General features: G+C 42.5%; 2 protein-coding genes across 3 annotated transcripts in view; one reads left to right on the top strand and one right to left on the bottom strand.

The window, feature by feature from the left end:
* Nucleotides 1–1,288: 1,288 nt before the first annotated feature.
* On the top strand, nucleotides 1,289–20,045 carry POF1B (POF1B actin binding protein). The gene is made up of 15 exons (XM_040572548.1): nucleotides 1,289–1,786; nucleotides 6,783–6,821; nucleotides 7,239–7,340; nucleotides 8,087–8,302; nucleotides 9,774–9,904; nucleotides 10,490–10,517; nucleotides 11,519–11,593; nucleotides 13,855–13,947; nucleotides 14,686–14,799; nucleotides 14,964–15,116; nucleotides 15,234–15,344; nucleotides 16,015–16,143; nucleotides 16,479–16,552; nucleotides 16,921–17,035; nucleotides 18,870–20,045. The coding sequence occupies exons 1-15, from the start codon at nucleotides 1,355–1,357 to the stop codon at nucleotides 18,873–18,875; spliced, it is 1,818 nt and encodes a 605-aa protein (XP_040428482.1). The 5' UTR covers nucleotides 1,289–1,354; the 3' UTR covers nucleotides 18,876–20,045.
* Nucleotides 9,818–20,122, bottom strand: part of ZNF711 (zinc finger protein 711) — a 40,648-nt gene continuing 30,343 nt past the window's right edge. For both annotated transcript variants that reach the window (XR_005823989.1, XR_005823990.1), the window contains 2 exons: nucleotides 19,139–19,237; nucleotides 9,818–9,949 (listed from right to left, as the gene is read on the bottom strand). The gene's annotated coding sequence lies outside the window, so the exon portion shown is untranslated. The remainder of the gene's footprint in view (nucleotides 9,950–19,138; nucleotides 19,238–20,122) is intronic.

The raw sequence follows: 20,122 nt of genomic DNA, 5'->3' as shown, positions 1-20,122 counted from the left end.
GGTAAGGTTTTGTGAGCTGGCTAACTAATAGTCTTTTCTACGTGTAGCATTACAGCGCTTGTTTTTCCCTGGGGACTATTGCTGTAGTTTCTGTGGTTTCCTACTGAAGCATAAAGCAATTTCTAATGGTTTGTGTAAAAATAGACTGGGCTGTTGTAACCGTAGGTTGTTGCTTTCCAAGGGATTTTTTTAATTGTTTTTGTCAGAAGCCATCAATAGCTTGTCTCAGCTGGTGAACCAGGAATGAGGTTTTAAGAGAAAATATATTTATTTCTCTTATGTCCAGGTACATCGTTTGTCTTTGCATACAGTGCCTTTCAAACCAGTGGGCTAAAACGTACTCCAAATGTGTTTTGTTGTTGTTTTATACACCCATAGATAAACCAGGTGTCTGTTTGGGTTTAATGCCTACGGGTAAAGTGGAACTTTTTATTTTTGATGAATATCTCCAGATGTCACAGTACCTTAAAATACGGAACTGTTGTATCATCCTCCTCCTAAACCTCTTAGCTTCCCAACCGCCTGCTGAGCAGATTTCATGTGAGCACTTTTTAATTTGAGACGAAGCTTTCAGTGAATGGGCAATGTAACGTCATAGAGAATAATGCAGTCAGTATTGCTCCATTCTCAAGGTCTTTTGGCATTACGTGATACTACAGAAGCTGTTTGTTGTTGTGTGTGACTGTACTGTGTGACCTGAAAGCATAGTAAGCATGTGGAGGAAACAAACTGGCGAAATTAAGAATCTGAGGTTTATTATTAAGGATTATATTTGTTACACAATATTCTATAATTATGTTATTACTACATTAACACGCAGAACAGAGTTGTGTTCTCGGTTAGGGCTTGCCTGCTACAGGCAGTGCACTGAAGGACCCCGTACCAAAACACGCAGCGTTGGGTAGCTGACCTCTGCTCCCTGCGGCGCCAGGCTCGCTTGGGACAGGTGCCCAGCCCCGGCCTGGCCCGGGTACCCAGGGCTGCCTGGCCGCTGTGGTGCCCTGCAGAGAACACAACCGCCCGTCCACCTGTATCGAAACGAACAGCGTTTCCCTTCACACCCACCCCGTTTTCCCACCCGGGCGGTTTCAGGAGGGTGCCCGCTGCCTGCCCGGCGGGACCCCGGCCCCAGCCCCCGGGGCCCAGCGGGACCGGGCCGGCCCGGGCCGCCCCCGGCCGTGCGGCCGCGCTGCCGGGCGGGGAGGCGGCGGCGGGCCCGGCCACCCGAAGGTGTGTCCTGCCCTAGGCGCGGCTCCCCGGCGGGTACTAATCGCCGCCCTGCCCCGGCTCCCCGCCGCAGTCGCCGCCCCGCTGCTCCGTCGGCGCGGCCCAGCTGCCGCGGGGGGCGGCCGCGATGTTGGGGGCCCAGCAGCAGCTGCAGCCCCTCGGGCTGCCCCCGCACCTGCAGCCGCAGCAGCAGCAGCAGCAGCACCACTACTACCGGCGGCAGCAGCACTACAGCACGCTGCCCGCCGCCCGCCGCCCCGCGCCCTGCCCGGAGCCGCTGCCCCGGCCCCCGCCGTGCCGGGAGCCGCCGCCGCCGCCCTGCCCGGAGCCGCCGCCGTGCCGGGAGCCGCCGGCCTGCCCCGAGCCGCCGCGGCCGCTGCCCTGCTTCGAGCCGGCGCCGTTCCAGCGCCACGACGGCGGCCCCGCGCTCGACCGCGTGCGGACCTACGGCCCCGGCTGCCGCCGGGCCAGCGCCTCCTGCTCGTCCCGCGCCGCCTCGCCGCTGGAGTGCCCGCACGGCTGCCAGCCGCTGCCCCCCGCCTGCGAGACGCCGCCACAGGTACGGCCCGGCCCGGCCCGGCGGGGCGGGGAGGCGGCGGGGCCGGGCAGGGCCGGGGCCGGAGCCGCAGCCCCCCGCGGGCCCCGCGCGTCGCGATCGCACCCGGCCGCGGTCGCTCCCCTCGCGGCAGCGCCCCGAGGGCGCCGGGGCACGGCCGGCCCCGGGGAGAGGGCACGGCACGGCCGATCCGCAGCCGCCGGCCCGGGCCGAGGCCCAGGAGACGAGAGGGAGAGGCGCCAGGCCGCAGGTGCAGCTCCGGGCCGCCGGCTGCCTTCCCGTGGCTGGTCCTCACCCGCAACTCGTAAATAAATTCCCCGTTGAAGTCCCCTTTTCGTTTGAGTAAATCCAGCAGTCCTGCATTTGGTCCCTTTTGACAACCCCTGTTTACTTTTTTAAAAAATTTCTAAACATTTTAGTCTATTGAACCATTTTTGCCCGTTTTGCCAACAGCACTGTAAAACTCTAAGCCGATGGGGAGCCGCGTGCTCCTGCTGCTGTAGCTCCAGGTTTGCCCCCGTCCATCGGCGTGACCCACGCAGGCACATTTTCCTGCACGCTTGTTGCTCCCGTGTTACGTCACGGTGCGCTTCCTCGTTAGCGACAGCAGGTTCGGGAGAACTGCGAACGCCCGTGAAGCTGGGCAGGTAGAGAGGTCACGGTCCTCGCTCAGCGTTGGTGTAAAGGTCTTCACAAAGTAGTTCAGCAGGTCTGCTGCGGTGTCTGCGTTCAGGGAATGTACAGCTTGAAGCTGTTGATGGAATTTAATGGTTTAATAGATATGAGTAGTATCTTAAAAACAAAAGTAGAGATCAATAAGTTGAGAACAGCTTTGACTATGTAAGAACAGAAAAGGAGATCAGAATTTGTTCTTATACCATTTTTGTCTCACACATCAGACTGTCATTAATATCAATAGAAGCAGGACTGACATAATATATTCAATACAGGAATGTATATTTGTTTCAAGTTCTTCAACTCTTATTTAACTTTCTTTCCTGTGGTGTAAAAATATTTGACTATGAAAAAGAACAGGGATTAAGGCAAATAGGAAACCTGATCCTCTTCCAAAGCCGCTTTGCCTAGTTTAAAGGCTGCCTTGCTCTGGAGGATAGGGTGGCTTCTGTTGGTTCTGTAACGCGAGGCGCTTCCCTGGCACGGCTGTGTGATGTGGCTGTGGCAGCTGCAGGTACCTGCTGTACCCAGGTTGTTAATCCCTCCTTTGCAAGATGTGGGGCAGGAGTGTAAACACGGGGCTCCCCTCACAGATTTGTGATTTGCTCGGCTGGGCTCAAAGGTAGGCTGAATTGTCTTCAGTTACGTTGATGTTCAAGAGAATAAACACTGGAGGCCCAGACTTCCCCTCTATCCCCAGATGAGTGCATGAACACTTTGGTTATAGACCCAAATTCTGTCCCAGCTCTGTGAAATATGTTTGATTTTCAGCATCTGTTTTAGTCACTGAGTCCATTAAGTTGTGCTGATGGAAAAATAATTTCTTGAAGTGTTTTGCTGGATTAGGCTTTAAAGACAAAAGACGGCGTAGTTTAAATTGGGTTGTGTGTGGGTTGCAGTTTTAGTGGTGGAGGGCGAAGGTGGTTAATAAATGTTATTAGGAGGTTTTCCAGGAAGAGGGTAACAGATAGGGAAGTCAGCGGGGAGTTGGCAGGAGTTGCCTGCTTGGCGCTGAATGGGAGCGGTCAGAGGAGCGCTGGGAGGGGTGGCCCGACAGGCGGTCTGGGGACCCACAAAGTTTTCCAGGGAGCTGCCAGGAGAAGGGCAGTGCTCTTCGTGAGAAATTGCCATATGGCTGCGTAAATGAAGTACTGCAATGATCTCTGACTCACAGAGATGTTTTACATGTTTACGAATTCTCAGTTAGTGGCAGCCTGGAGCTGTGGTTTAAGCTTATTACTGGTGATAAGGCAAATGGCTTTCTTTGAGCAATATTTACCTCTGCAGAGCTTTTATAGATTAATGATAATGAATGCCTTTATTACTATTAGTACGCTGATATTAAGTCTTATGGTTGGTGTCTTCTGTTGTGTTCATGTACATTTTTAATAAACTAGAGGGAGGGAAAATGTGATAGTGGCGTGTGCGTATAGTATCACAGTGACAGAATCATCTAGGTTGGAAGAGACCTCCAAGATCACCTATGTGTGATTGTACTTCTTGTGGTTGCAAATCGTTCAGGATTCACTTTTCTTTCCTTTTTTTATTTAACTTTGTTTTATTCTTGGTGTAGAAGCCAAATGCTACTCCCAGCCACGGCAGGTTTCATATGGAGGGACTGAAGGCACCTCACCTGCCAGAGCCAAATGGCAAATATTGCTTAGAATGAATTCTCTCAGTGTGATTTACACATGTGAACGCTGTTACCACGGTCATGAAAAATTAAGGCAGGAAATGGTATGCACGAGATGTCTGTTTTCAGTGTGGGGTAAAATCCTGAAAGCCTGTGTGAGGTGTCCGCTCAGGGGAAGCCCTGTAAGAGCTGCTCGTGGCCGGGCCCCGTGCTGAGTGCCGAGGGCTCACCTCGGCTGTGAGTTCGGGGTCAGACCCACCTGGCTGGGAGGTGCCCCCCGCTCGCCAAGTGGAGCCTGCGTGGCTTCTGATTCCGTGGCTGGATGGCTTGTAATTGACAGGGCAGTGTGTTACGGATAAAAGGTTTGACATTCATGAAATTCGCACCTTAATCACTAGCTTGTCTGGAGCTAAAGGGAATTGTTGAAAATAAAAGTTAGCGTAGTGCTTGTTTTTTCCTAAAATTTGCGCACAACGACTGGATAAAGCTATCAAGCGCTTACTTTACAAATTTGGAAGCGTATTTTAAAAAGACCAGCAAAAACGATTATGAGAGAGCCCGCCTTTGGGAGTTTGTTTGTTTGTTTGTTTATTTTTCTGCCTTTTGCAGTCCCCGTACAACGCGGGCCCGGAGCCGCCGGTGACGTCCCCACAACCCCCGGCCCCGTCGGGCCCCCCCGGCCGCCTCCCGCCGCCCGGCCCCAGCCGCGCCCGCCTCCGCCGCTGAGGGGCTGCTGAGGGGCGGCGGGGCGGGGAGCGGCGGCACCGCCGGGCTTCGGGAGCGGGTGGGCTCGGGTTTCTTGCACGGCAGCGTAGTTTGATCCCAACAGAAACGTTCTGGTTCCGGTGTTATCTTGCGTGTGACTTACACCACCCTACTGATCCCACTAAAAGCGTATTCTAACCTAAAATTCTCCAGTCTTCCCTTTTCTGCGTTCCTCTGAGAACGCACGGGTAACTACATAAACCGATGTCACCGGCTGTCCTCCCCGAGGCGCAGCGTGAGCCGCGTGCTCCAAAGGCCTGTGGCAGCGTCACTGAGATCAGGTGTGTTCACACGGCTTCTCTGTGCGTTGAAAATGTGCCTCTTAATTTTGTGGACGATGCTCACCTGGCTTTAACGTGCCACACAATAGCGGTCAGTGTTGAAAAAGAAGAGATCTGTCCCCTGTCACTTGTACTGGACGAGGGCTTGGTCCTGCCAGGCACACTGAAACCCTGAGCTGCCTCGCTGCGCTCCAAGGGAGCGTTCTGGCTAGCTGGTGTGCAGGGAATAGCAGCGTGTGTTCCTTCTTTCGGTATTTCACTTCTCAGCTTGCACTGTGTACGTGTCAGTGACGTAGAAACCAGGCTGTACATTACCGACTCGCAGGCTGGCTCCTCTCAGAGCTAGGTCCTGGTACCGAGCCCTGCCGGCTGCGGGGGTTCCCTCCCAACTGAGCCTCGAAGGACCCATGGGGTGTGGGAGGACGAGCAAGCAGCTTTCAAAGTTTTCTGCAGCAGTTATCATTTTGAGATTTCTTAATTACCGTGGTTGATGCTAAAGCAGTTTCTTCTCTACTTTGATTTCTCCTCCATGGTGCTGTTATGATTCACTCTTGGGAGATTTGGAAAACTGCTTCAGGCTTCCTAAACTTGTGCAACACTTCACAGCTGGAAATTTGACCTACTTCGGAGTTGCTCTTACCCAGTTAAGAATGTCTCTGAGGCTTAACTACAGCAATATAAACTTTCCAAGCCCACGGGTTAAAGGGGTAAATGAGTTGTTAGGAAAATTTAAAGCTTGCGCTGTAAGGAGGAATAAGTAGTATGTTGTAAACTAACAAATTGCCTAATCCTTAGATGAGATTCAGTGGGAATTGTGCTTACTTGGATAAAGAGCTGGGCATGGAAGCTTCAAGCAACGTGCGTGCACTGTAACAGCTGTTGTTGGTCCACAAAATGGAAAACTGCCTACGGTTGCTTGACTTGCTTGTAGACAGTGGGGGGCGAGGGGAGGAGCAAAATAATCTGCATTTGAACAAGAGCAAAACTGCTGTAATTTGTGGATTTTTGCAATTCAAAAAAGTATATTTCATTTTTCCTTCAAGAATGAGTAAATGTTCCATGTCAATCATGGAGTTTTGTACCGCTTTTTGAAATAATTGCTGCAGTTCGGTACATGGGGTAGTTACCTGGTTTGGTTTGTTGGCAGTTCCCATGTCCCTCTTATTTTGGCTTTTAAGCAAAATACAAATTTTCTTTCCCTGGTGAAACAAGAAGTGTTTTAGATGTAAATCACTTTACACCAGCTGACCTTAATAGGAAAGGCTGCAGATAAGACAGTGTTTTGTGGGACACGCGATCTGTGAAGGTCGTGTCCGGTGCTAGCTTTGTGTCCTGGTCCGTTGGCACTTACAGACAGTAAGGACTCACCTCCTCTGACTTATAAATAGGTGACTGAGGAAAAACAGACTCTTCTTACTGAGAGTCCAGATTGCGTGCTGCTGTGCTGTGTATGGGTTATTTCCTTTTGGGTGGAAAGGCCGTGGCTTTAACACTTCTCAGTGATTTCAGCCAATGGCTCTCAATACATTTATAGCTGATTATGATACTCAGACTAATTTGGAAATGTATGTAAGCCTGAATTCTGAGCATAAAAGGTTTTAAAGTACAGTAATCACTGAATCTTTACTTCTTTTCTTCCTTGCAGGGCACCATTCGAAGGATTATTATAGAGAATCCGGAGCAGGTAGGTAAACTGCTTGGGTGAACAACTAAGGCGAACAAGTTTCATAGCCTGATGAGCTCTAGCTGACACAGCATAACGTCCACCTTTGTTACACAGCCCGCTTGTTTTCTCCTGCCTGGCGGGATTCTGTAGTTGTGAGAAAATGGTACACTTGGCACTACACCACGGGGGGTGAAGGGAAATAGAGATGCAAGATGAGAATCTATAAGCATGTTGCATGGTATTGCAAAATAAATAATTCTGGGTTCAAGATGAAATGAATGCACAATCAAATGTGGGTAACTCAGAAAACTCTCTCAAAGTGCATGCATCTTCACGTTACAAATATTCCTCCTCATTTTTTAGTCCAAATTATACTAACTCTGAATTCAGTATGTGACAACACTTGTGAATGCTTTTTATTAAAATGTGTTACAGGAGCCATTATCCCCATTTCTTAGAGGGGGGAATTTCTGCCCTGGAAATAATGTCATCTATGAAAAGACAATAAGAAAATACGAGCTGTTAAATCCCCACCAAGTAAGTTGGTTGTTTGTATTACTTACTGCAAAAGGAAATTGAGACAGTAATGTTCGTGTTTTTTTTTTGTTTGTTTGTTTGTTTTTGTGAACTTACGCCCACCAGAGAACTGCCTTGTCGAGGTAGAGTACACATTCTCAAAGACTGGAATATAAACTGGTTTCTAGTTTGTTGTTCTGGTGGGTGGTTTTGTCAACAGCAGTTTTCTTGGATTATAAAACCAAGATGTGCATGTCCCTGATACATGGCACACACTTAACCTGGAATTGCTGAAAGCATTTATAGAGGAAAATGTCTTCAGCCATTTCCTGTACTTTTTTTTTTTTTTAATTTAAGTAACAAAATCTAAGTAAGTAGTTCAACTGGAGCTCTTTAATCTCTAAAATACTTGAGAGAACAGGATATAGATGTTTTAAATTAAGTAATGGAGGTCCCTATTGCCTCAGTGAATATGTTAAGTGGAGCAATATAATGAAACAACTCAATTAGGAAAAGTATGTCTTCTGTGTGTTCATTTGCAGCTGCTAAAATTTGAGGAGTAGGTGAATTACAGTGTTGAAGTGTGACAGTATGAGACAAACTTGTATTCAATTAGGAAAACAATTTTATTGAAATTATTAAAAGATATTTGGAACTGTCATCAGTCTTTCCATGCAAAAACATATTTCTTTCATTTATGTATTCATATGATGCTTCCATCTCACTAAGATGTGTTCAGAAGCTTAAAAAATGCATTTCTGTCTTAGGAGAAGCAGTATCAATTTTCCCACCAGTGTCAGATTCCCCAGCAATCCAATCAGTGCCACGTTATCCAGCCCTGCCAGCCGTCCGAGCAGTCCCAAGTCACTCACCAGTGCCAACAGACACAGACCAGCAGCCCTTGTGAAATAATTCCAGTTTCTGTGACGGATGACTGCAGAGGAAATACAGTGAGGAGGGTAACAGTTCAGACATGTGAACCGGTAAGAATCCTTTGTTTAATGTTTTACTATTCACAGCATGTTTTTCTATGTGGAGTATAAAACTTTACAGACACAAAATTACTGATTCCTGGTCTCAAAAGTCAAGCCTTGTTCAAAATCATAGTATGTTATTCACTCACCATACACCCACTGTAACTACAAACAGCAAAGTGCGTCTGTTGCTGGTAACTTTGAATGCTTTGACTGCATGGTTTAGAACTGTCCGAGACTTTTGTCACATGCTGTTAAAAAAAAAAAAAAAAAGTATCTTCTTGTATCCGGTCCAGTTGTATTTCTTGATGGTGTAGACCTGTGCTTAAGCATACTGACTGATCATCGTTCTACTGTAATTTTAATCCGTCAAGTCTGGCTGTTGCGTTGTGGGGGTTTTTTGTTCGTTTTGTTTTTCTGTATCTGGGAGTGCTACCCATTGATTCAGTCAGGTTTCATCTGTCACTCTTCGTACAGCAAAGGCTGTGTAATACAAGACTCATACTTCCAGTTTTGGTAAAAGCTTACACTGCTTTATAAAGTGGACATACGCCAATTCAGCACTGCGTTCCTTCTCAACTGATCAGTAAGGATTTGAAATAGATTTCAACCTGATGTAGAGTTACTTGACATAGTTTCACTGGAAGCACAAAACTAGCTTCCTTTAGAATAGTTTGCATGTTCCAGAGTTTCTACAAGCTGCCAGAGGACAACTATACATGTGTACTCCTGTTTTGGTTGGGGGTGGGAATGTAGCAGTCCCTTCCTGTGCATCTGTTCCATACATAGGTGGTGATAACGTACTGGGTGTCTTCAGTACTGGACCTATGTGGAATCTTCCACAGCCAGAGACTCTCATAAAAAAAAAAAAACCCAAAACCTTACGTAAACTCAGCTTGGGCTGCTGTTCTTACTTTTGTTATTCACATACGGCAACATTTGGTCTTTGCTGGGAGGTGCCTTTAGGTTTTGTTGGTCTTAAAAAAAAGGAGGTGGCTTATGTCAGAGCTTCTCAACTCATCCATCAGAAATACTCCGGCACATGTATGTATGCAAAAGCAGTGAGAACGTGGGAATGCAATTATCAGTTTTGCAGTGGGGAATCCTGCACCCAGCTGGGATTGTCTGGGTGCTGTCCACGTGTGTTTTACCCACTACAGCTATGGAAACATTAAAGAACATTAAAGAAAGATTTCCTGATTATCTACACTTTCCATGTTAGAATGATGATGATATTACTGTAACAGATACTGCTTTGCCTATTGCTTGTTGCTGTAAGGAAAGTCATTTATTTCTGTATTATTTTCTGAAAAACAGAAGACACGGAAGACTCAATACCCAGGAAAAGAACAGTGTAAACAAACTGCAAATTAGTAAGGGCAAATGAAAACAAATCCATCATACTTGCAGCATTTTCATGTTCAGCTTTCATCCTGAAGAAGGGAACTCAATTATGATCTTGTTGTTTATCTTCTGCTAGGTGGATTGCTCTCAGGAGAATAATGACCAGCTGGACTGCCGCTACTTTGGTGAGCTCCTTGCCGAACTGAACCGCAAGACCAATGACCTGTACAGTTGTTTACTACAGCATGTGGAAAAGATAGGAGGAAGGTATTGGCCTTATGTCTGCTATGTCAGTTTGGTGTTCCAGAAATCCTAGAAGTGCACGGTTAAGAGCACAATACTGTTTGCAAGTTGTTTTTTGAGTCTTTATAATGTTCTTACCCTTCCTGCACAATCACCATTACTTCATTGTTCCCCTCTCGCTCTCACTTCGTGCTTTCAGAGTTCACTGAAATAAGCTTAAGCGGTCCATCACAGAACCCCTGCCACTGCTAAGTAAACACTTCAGGTGTGTCAATACACTGCAGCGTAGTTCTGGGTAAAGATATTACCCAAGCCAGTTAAGAATGTAATTGGGTTAACCAGCCATAATTGGGATAACTGCCCAAAGAAACTGCCTGTGCTGACTACTGCTGTCAGTATTCTGGTCTCCTCAGGTACTTGTCCCTGGAATCCCATTGAACAACACGTTGCCTATCAGCTTAAAGGGAAGGCAACGACTCTTAGTCTGAGGATGAACCTTCCATGTTCCATAATTTAAAGATAATCCTTTTGTAATTGTCAGTGTGGCCATGAACTTGGAGTTGTCAGGTTTTCTGTTAATCAGTCCCTTGCATTTTGTCTGTTTTACAGGAACCATGACATTGAATTTACGAGTCAGGTAAGCATCATGCATGCTCTTACAAAGCTGTTCCCTAAAAGTTAGTCTTAATAAGAATGGTGTGGATCTTGGAACAAATTAAGCCAAGCCAGTTTAACTGAAGGATACTGGTCTGTTAGCTAACACCTTCTGCTTGTTAGTAACGTTCAGAGCCTGAAACCTACTGCTAGCTCTGTATTTGCAAATGTGGTAATACTGAAAGAAGGGAAGTTGAACAATTTGCATTCCAGCATGAGAGTCAAATTTTTAAAGTCTTTCCTGTTATGCCAGTGGTGGTTTCATTGTAACCCAAACTTACACACATACACCGTTTTCACTGTGCGCTTTGTGCGTAGGATCTTACACTCTTGCCAACAAAGTGTTTGTTCAGCAACATACACTGCCGGGCATTGCGAGAAGGGAAGAACACCGCCTCTCAGAGAAGTAAGGGGAAGTAAAGTTGACAGAACAGACTTTTTTAGATTTACAGGCAGCTCTCTTTTGGGAATCCAGCCATGATGCAATCACTGGGACCTTTGTTATTTTTGAAGTCATTATTTATATGGTAGAAATATTTGTCTAGGATTAAATTGCATGAAGCAATGCCGCTTCATCACTGGCAGTATCTCCTGTAACGTGTTGGTCATTTGTTTATTGACAGTCTATTCATTACTTAGAAAAATGAGGTTTGCTCATAATCGTTAACTGCTGGGAGTTCTGTTTTAGTGTTAATTAGTATTTCTTGAGAGGGAATTGTTTTGAGTGCTGCGTTTAAAAGAAATGTTAAGCTTAATGTGTATTTGAATATATGCTTCATTTATCATTTCATCTCAGTTTCTATATGCCACACATATAAGGCTTTCGAAAATTTCTGGATACACTTTGATCTATTTTCCTTCTTATTTGCCTTGCACTAAACATGCTTTTCATAGTAGAGCTATGTAATTAATGAAGAAACCACATTATGATCAACCAGGCAAAATTCTTAATCAAGATGTCTCCTCCTTCCTCCCTTTGCTTAGACTGAAGATATAGAAGATTTAATTCCCAAAGGACTGTCTGAGGCAACAAAGCAGCAGATTCGTTATCTCCTCCAGGTATGTACATGGAGGGGGATGTATGGAAGCCTATGGTAACTCGAAACAGTAGAAGCTGGCTCAACACATACCCGGGAATTGGTACAAAACATAAATTGCTCTATATTCTGCTTACTCCATTTATTCTATGTGAAGGGTATGGAATCATACAGGTGGCTTCAGGTGACATGTTGTGGCAGTTCACTCCACAGATTACTTGTGCATTTTAAACCGAGCTTTACTGCAGCTTTCTTCCAGTTTCACTGGAAACCATTTCGGCTTTTGACAAGTAATTGTAGGAGAACACTGATTTTTCATCTTTTTATTTGTTTGTGTTGTATATTAATGCTTTATTTTAAAAGCTAAAAGTGCATAGTAGGCGTTTTACTGGATGTTGAATTGAGTATCGATTACTGTTTATTGCATACACTGCTTATAACTGAGGTCTCACCTTTTACAAATGGTCTGGTTAAACAGCTGTACCGTAGCAGTATCTCTGTGGCATGCTTAAAACAACCAGTAACAAAACATAAGCCATTTCTGGTTTGGCTCCGTTTATAAATGGCTTTTGTGTTTTTTCTCATCATATTCTTTAGCTACTTAACCATCTCTACCTGCTTTTTCAATCAACAGCCACGCAGGTTTGGCTGCAAGGCAATCCAACAAGAATGTCAGCTTCTGATAATGGTTATGCATTCTGTTGCTTCCTAACATTCTAGCAGTCTCCGTAACGCGTTTTTTTACAAAAACCACTGACTTCTTTATGAAGTGCTTGGAAGACCTCTTCCTTTGATAAAACATTAAAAACAGTGCTATTGTGAATAGCACTAGCTAGCGTGTGAATCCCAGGGTTGGCTCCAGAATGGTGGACTTGACCTGTAGGTTTGTCAGAACAGGATCCACAGCAGCCTGCACTGATCTGGTCTCCCTGGGGTAGGGGTAAGGTGATCCTGTCTGAGGGCTGCAGAACACCTCCTGGTAAAGAAAACGTATGTGAGTGAGCAACCTGCCCTGACTTCACAGCTGATCCTGACTTTTAAGCATGAGGTTGAGACAGGGTGACCTCTCATGTCTCTTTCAACCTCAATTATTCTGTGATTCTTTTAGAATGAAGGACAATGACACCAAAATATTTCATGATCTCATGTTCTCATAGAACACCATGCCCGGAAACAGTTTCAGCTCACCCCTTTGTGAAAGAACTGAAACGTATCTTCCATTTTCTCTAAGTCTGTCTCATTTTGCATTCTTACAAAAATGTTTTAAAAATACACAATTAAAATGTCTTTTGGTGAAACAGATTTTGTCAGCAACTGAAAGAACTGAAATTCCACTTTAATTACAAAAGAATGCTCTTTTGTGAAGCCTCAGTCTCAATATATTACCAGTAGAAATGACAAATATGACAAGGGCTTAATAGTTTTCTTAGATTTGAATGATCAACAAATTTCTTTCATAAAGAAAGATGAGGGAAAGCATTGGAGGAAGAGGAACAGACAGAATTTCACTTTTTTCAGAAAGTAAAAAACACGTCTTTTGCAAAGAATGTTCAGCCTATCTAGATGAGTCAAAAAATTGAGGAATTCATGTTTTCTTTCAAAGTCATTTTTTCTTTTGAATATTAGAAACGCATCACGAAATGCAAGTTTGTGATTTCACATGAATCCATACACAGATGTTAACGTGTATTAAAAGAAAAAAAAAAAAGAACAGTGTTAGAGGCTATTGCGCACTATTGCCTTTCTTTCTCATCCAGTTGACTCCTTAAATCTTAGGGAACTCTTAAAGTGAGGAACTGGTTGTGTGGCGTTTTTGCTTGTTGTTGTTTAATAAATTCTCTTGCACTTGGGCTGAAAGGGGGCTTTGTCAGGTCTCAAAGACGACGACTCCTTCCTCTGTGGCTTTCCAGGTAGGGTGGTTACCTTATCAGTATAACTCACAAAGCTCTCAAAAAAATGATTGTGCAATATTAATGCATTTGTTTTTCTCTTTATTGGTGTGCAAATGCAATTCTCATTTACTCTCTTGTTCCTGCATTCTTTAAAAAATGGTGTCCTGTGTGTTAAAAGGCAATCATTCAAAGATTGTGTCGTCTGCAGAACAAAGTACTTGAAAATGTGTCTCTTTGTAGAAATCATCAAGAATGGCATGCACAGAACTGCCAGGAGTTATTTTCAGCTGTATAGCAGTTTTTGTTCATTTACACAGTTAAGCATATTGTAAACAAAGCTCACTAATTAATCAGAATAATATATTTTTTTACTGTTTTTTCCCTTTCCTAGATGAGAGTAACATCAGATAAATCTTTGAGACTTGTGCTTTCCACTTTCAAAAATTTACGTGAAGAGCTTTGCCACTTACAGGATGACCTGGGGGTAAGTTGTTAATTTTCCATTTTCTGGGCCTCATCCATTTGTTGCTACCTGTCAGTAAGAAGTCCATTATGACGAAGCTTAACTTCGGAAGTCCAGATGTAAGGTGCTTTAATACAAATGGATGGTTTATTAATGGCTTTGCAAGACTTGAACAGCACACAAGGCTGGATTTCTTCCTAGAAGTGGTTTTCAAAAGTTCGGTTTGTTGAAGCCTAAATAACCAAATGCTTTCAAAGGCAGAAAAGGCCCTTTTGAGTGGACTTAGTGCTCTGAATTGGCATACACAATCTATGTATGTCTTCATTGGTGGAGATGTATTGGAACTGTGTTTTTACTTATAACACGGACAGGGCGTATACGCCAAGTGCTTACTTAAACAGCATTCTGCCAGGAAGCAGGAGACCTCGGTTCCATTCCTACCTAAGGTGTACTCCCTGCTGGAGTCTGTGCAGTGAAGTGGTCTTTGGTTTGGATTTTTCTGTTGGTTTCTGTTTAATAACTACAAATAAGTCTTTCTGGGACAGACTGAAAGAGCAGCGTCCAAGATAACAGTGCTTACCACACAGCATGAAGCCACAGATAACTGCAATAATGAGCAAATCTGAGCTATATGTAGTTAAAAGAAAATTGGGTAATTTTCAGTTCTAAAATATCACTTAGTATATTGCACGTTGAACATACATAGGACTGTTTGCTGAAAAATTGCAGCTATTGACAGTTCACACTTTTGTCTTACAGAAGTTAGAAACTGACAATGTCTTACTTAAGAAGGATTTGGCTTTTAAAGAATCTCAAGTGAAAGAATACGAAACTATGTTGACGTCTCTGCGAGAGAATAACCGTCAGCAGCAGGTAAAGCTAAGACCGTAGTTTCAGTATTTTGACAGTCAGCCAAGAACTAGCCAGTGTGATGGCTTTTTGAGTATTCTCAGTGATTACTGCCTGGTGTACGTTTGTGTGAGCCTGTTACTACCCTAAGGAACACCATGCATTCATTCCACTTCTGTGCTTTCCAGCAAGGACTCAGAGAGAGTACTGCAAAGTGTCGCTCTCTGGAAGAACAGCTCCTTTCTCTACGGCTCAGCGAGGGAGAGAAGGATTGTCAGTTGAAAGAACTGGAATACTGCAAGCGTGCCTTGGAGCAAGAGATCCAGAGCCTCAGACTACAGGTAGTAACGAGACCTTCACTTGATCTGTATTCGGTAGCTGTTATTCACAGATAATGAAGAAAATAAAATTGTAAGATAGTATTTTACAAAGATAATTTTATCTTCTTTTTTTTGTAGATCTGCTCTAATCCAACACTTCAGACCACCACAGATGAACTCTCCAGCCGTTACGTAGAGATGATCAATAACTTGAGAGAGGATAAAGATCGTGAGATCCGCAGTCTTAGGGTACGTAGATTAACTTTTGCCATATGTGTATTCCTCACCTTGTACAACTGAAGGTAATCAGTTTTTTTTAAATATATATTTTTTAAAATTATTTTTTGATTAGGAAACAGAAAAAATCTACCATATGCTTTTTTGTTAGCTTTTGGCTCTGCAGTTAGTTTATGCAGCACTAGTGATAGCTCTAAAATCAATTAAAGTGTCATTAAAAAATAAAAATTCTTTAGATGTAGAATTAAGAAATACTGCTAATCTTATTAACTCCTAATGGGACGTTTTGCTCCGATGAAGTAAGAAACTGCCAAAAGATACCCAACAGAAAATAAAGATAAATCCCAATCAAAACTGCACATAGAAAATCTCTCATTTGAAGCATTATAGTAGTATTTTACTGCCCTGGAACCAGTTCCACTTATAAACCTGTTAAACTGGTACTGGAAGAATTGAGCCAAATCACTGCTTTCTGAATTTTTTGTGAAGTTCAAGGTTTATATTTGAAAATGACTGGGTTTCCCATGTGTCCGTATGTCCACAGCATTTTGTAAATTATACTAATCAGGTCTTACTGTTGATGATTTTAATGAACAAAACACATAGAGTTCTAGACGCATACTGAAAGGTCACCTGCAAGGAGCACCTAGCACCTAATTGTTTCTTAACCTGTGTTTTATAGTCTCAGTTATGCCAATTCCAGCAAGATATATCAAGAAGAGAAGGGAACAACAGTGACTTGCAAATAAAGTTGCATGAATTGACATCGATGCTGGAGGAGAAAGATGCCTGCATTAAACAACAGCAAGAGGTACAACAGGATAGCTTATTTTTTGTCCGAGAATATTTTATGCTTAAGCCTCCACTTACTATGAACGTAGCAACTTAACTAGTTGCTTATTACTAGTTGGAAGCTAGAAGGCACTTGTACCCTTCTGCATCAGGCATCAGGGTTAGTATTATTATTATATATTTATAACATATATTATACTATATAAATTAAATAACTATAATGTTATAATTATATGATAGATATATTATATACTTGATAGGAATTTCTGCAAGATTTTTTTTGTGGATTTAGTGAACTAATACCTGGGGAAACATTATTTATTTCACTTGAATATTCCCTGTTGGTTTTCTCAGGACCTCTTCAGACTCAAGCATGAGAGATTATCAAACAGTCAGTCCCCTGGTGTAACAGCTGTCATCACTAAGAAGTAATGTACTTATTCACCCTTATTCACCTTTCTTAAAAATATATCCTTTTGATTTTCCATTGTGAAGCTACTATAAACTAAGTCCTTGCCTCCTGCAAATGTCTTAATGTCAAATGTCTGTTCAACTTAAATGCAAAAAAAAACTTCAGCTAGTAAAACCTACAGAGGATTCAATACTAAACATTGTAATAGCAAATGAACATGTTAAAGTGGCATTAAAATTACAATATTAGCATTTTAATTACTAGTAAAAATATTTTGGGGTTGTTAATTGACAGGATTATGTGATAAAATCAGTTAGTGACTTGGATACAGATACGCAGATCTCAGTTTTATAGTTACCAGGTTTGCAACTCTTTTTAATACAGGTACAGGAACCAGTATCCTATTCTGGGTCTTTTGTCTGATGACTACAAGGTTACATCACCCGTCAATAAATCACAAACTATTGTAATCGAGAGGACTGGAGAGATATGGAAACATGTAAGTTCACCTTGAGATTGCCTATATAGTCCCTGATATTCCTAAGTATTTAATTTAACTTCAAAGAAAATATTAGCCAAAACTGACTTCTGAGAGAAAGCAGTAGGGTTAATTTAACCAGGCTGTAGAAAGCAAAGCGATTGAAGTCAAGAAACTGTGCTGGCTATTTCTAGAAGGCAGTAATTGCTAGGTGGAGTTTAAATAAAACAACCTGTCCTTCTTTTCTCTGGCACATAATTACCTTTAACAAAAGAAGTGGTGTTGCTCTAACAACAGCTTTTGCCCTCATGCATAAGGCAGTCTTCTGGGCATCACTGCCTGTACTGGGGAGTTGGGAACTTCCTCAGTGTTCTGCTCTCAGGTGAGGTGCACATAGTGTGTTTTGGGTGCGCAGTGTTCTTCTGAATCACGAGTATTAATTACTCTGCACTATTATTAAAACATATTAAGCACCATATTCCTGAAACTTACATAGAGACAGAGCAGTGACTCATCCAGGAAATGCAGAAGAGTGGTGACTTTTTAAGGAGTGGTTTAATGTTAAAGGAGAAAGTAGGACTGCAGAAGCTATTTAGGTTACAGCACAAAGGATAGTGTCAAATCTCAAAAAAAAGTCTTGAGAAAGATCAGCATGTGTTCTGAACAGTGGAGTCTGATGAAGTTGTATGCGGATAGAGTATAGGAGAGGACCATATTTAAAGAAATATAAGAGCAGCTTTGTGGAGGACACAACCAAGAAAAGGCAATTATGTGAGCAGCTTGAGTAGACCAAGGGTAAGACATCTAGCATGTTCTAAAAGGATACCTGAGATGCTAACTGGAGCAGGATTAAAAATAAAAGGTCATTGACCAGAATTTTATTACTGACCTCCAAAATTCATCCTAATGAAATGTGAAGGAATTAAAGTAATAAATAACAGTAATAAAGAAAAAGCTAAAATCCCTTCCTAGCTTACTTGTTTGTCATAGTTTCCATTATAAAAATGGAAACAATGAGCGTATGCTGCATTTGAAGAGATCAGTATCATTAAATAAATGAGAACTGTTTGTATTTTAAGTTTCCCAAGGTCTTTATCACTAGTGGCAGTTTCACCTGAAACAGAATTGCTTTGTCGTAAGATAGACTTGATAAATGCAGTTTAAGAAGTGCCAATTTCCTTGGAGATTCACCAATATTTTTTTCTGTGTTTATGTTCTGCCAGCCACATCTTTGTATCTGCATTCATTACTGAACAGCGATGCTGACTGATAGGTATTGAATAGTGTAGTTTTATACTGAACATAGCACGTACATGGTACCGCCTTTCAAGTAATAATTAATATATATTAATAATATATAGTAATAATTAATAATGATATCCCTTAGGATACTCAAATGAAGGTACTTGAATCTTTTTAGTAACTTTGATCCAAGTTATATTACTGAAAACTTTTAAGGTAGAAATTCTGTAATATCTACTATTTAGGTATCTGATAATTTCCTGCTCTTGACTGTTTTCGTAAAAAAACCAACAAACCAACCAACCACAAATCATTGTCTGTGTTTTTGTGCTTACTGAAGACAGTGAATCATAGCAGTTCTGACAGCTGTCAGTTGCTGAACAGAACTGTTTACATGTAGTGATACAGCTTTCATCTTTCCAGTACTAGATGCTGTAAGCACTGATATGCACAGCGTTTGTTAAAGGGGAATGGCCCACTGCCATTTCAGATGCTTAAAAAGTCAGACCATTAGAGAAAATAAATATATAATTAAATGACGCATGCTTTATATACCAGGACAGCTTTGTAAGTATGCGTATTATCTAACAAGCTGCTTGCTTGTTTCTTTCAGGAATGAAAGAAATGCCTTGGCCATCACAGCTGCTCAAAGGAGTTCACAACAACCACCTAAAGTTGCTTTACTTTCTGCTATTTTTGCATCAGTAAAAGGGTCGGTCTGATAGTGAGAGAAAGGCCAGGGAACAAATCAAGAACATGGAAGCATGAAGATGATGGAAGACACTGTCTTGTCTGCACTATCGTGAACCTGTGTCCATAAGCTGCCGCTAACTTGTGTGTGCAAATGTTCCTATTTTATATATTTTATATAAATGCACTTACTTTTCTCTCAGAAGAGGAGGGTATGCCGTGCTGTCGTGGACTTGCTGTTCTTGACAGGACTAGCATCTGCATCTGTTCTTCAGTCACACTTGCAGCAATCTAAGAAACAAAAGGAAGAACTCTGAAACCTTTTCTGTTTCCTCTTCATAGCATTATCCATGTTCTTCTCTCTTACCCACTTACACAAATTTAAGTCACATACTGAATGGCTGGTTTCAATACAGACAGATTCAGCCATCATCACTTCATATTGCTGCCTGTTCAAGATGAAGCAAAATCCAGGAACTGCCGTCATGGGGAACTTTACTTACCTTACATCTGCCTATGGGAAACTAAGACACAAAGGAAAATTACTGAACTTGCTCCAAATATACAACAATTTAAACGTACCTATTAAATTGGCAGATACTTAATATGGGACGATGCTGATTTTATAACATTACTGACATTAGCGTTAACATATTTCAGCTGAACCTTTACAAGCCCCCAAACCAGTCATAACTATTTATTTTGAAGATATCAAGAACATGGTATATTTTTATATTGAAGAACCTAGTATGAAAATAGCTCATAAATTTTACTATCAGACTAACTTACTATTTACATTTTTTTGCTCCAGGCAGGACCATGGAAATTCTCTCAACTGATTTGATATAAATAATTAAGTAGTTGTCTAAGCAACACAGTGCATTTGGTGAGCGGGAAAGTACTAAGAGAAGCATCATAGGTAAAACTTCATGCCATCAGAAGGCGCTAGCTCTCTATCACAGGGTTCTTGCTTTGCTCTATTTCTGCAGACTTACATATTTCTGTTTACAAATAATATAGATCATATACAATGTTAAATGGTGAGAGAACCCTGTAGGCTATGTGTAATTATGAAATAAACGTGTGTTTAACTATCTGATGACAGAGAGTATTGTATTCTATTCCAATGAATAATTTTACTGACACGATCTAACACCTTACCACCTTTGGTGACCC

The sequence above is a fragment of the Cygnus olor genome, chromosome 13 (genome assembly GCF_009769625.2).
Source record: "Cygnus olor isolate bCygOlo1 chromosome 13, bCygOlo1.pri.v2, whole genome shotgun sequence".
In the NCBI taxonomy this organism is placed as follows: domain Eukaryota; kingdom Metazoa; phylum Chordata; class Aves; order Anseriformes; family Anatidae; genus Cygnus; species Cygnus olor.
This window is presented reverse-complemented; position numbering and strand designations above follow the sequence as displayed.

Excerpts from the sequence above, each read along its gene's own strand:
- POF1B (XM_040572548.1), top strand. The coding sequence starts at position 1,355 with ATGTTGGGGGCCCAGCAGCAGCTGCAGCCCCTCGGGCTGCCCCCGCAC. Across the intron at positions 8,303-9,773 it reads CAGTTCAGACATGTGAACCG|GTGGATTGCTCTCAGGAGAA; the intron begins GTAAGAATCCTT and ends ATCTTCTGCTAG. Across the intron at positions 16,553-16,920 it reads ACAGCTGTCATCACTAAGAA|GTACAGGAACCAGTATCCTA; the intron begins GTAATGTACTTA and ends TTTTTAATACAG.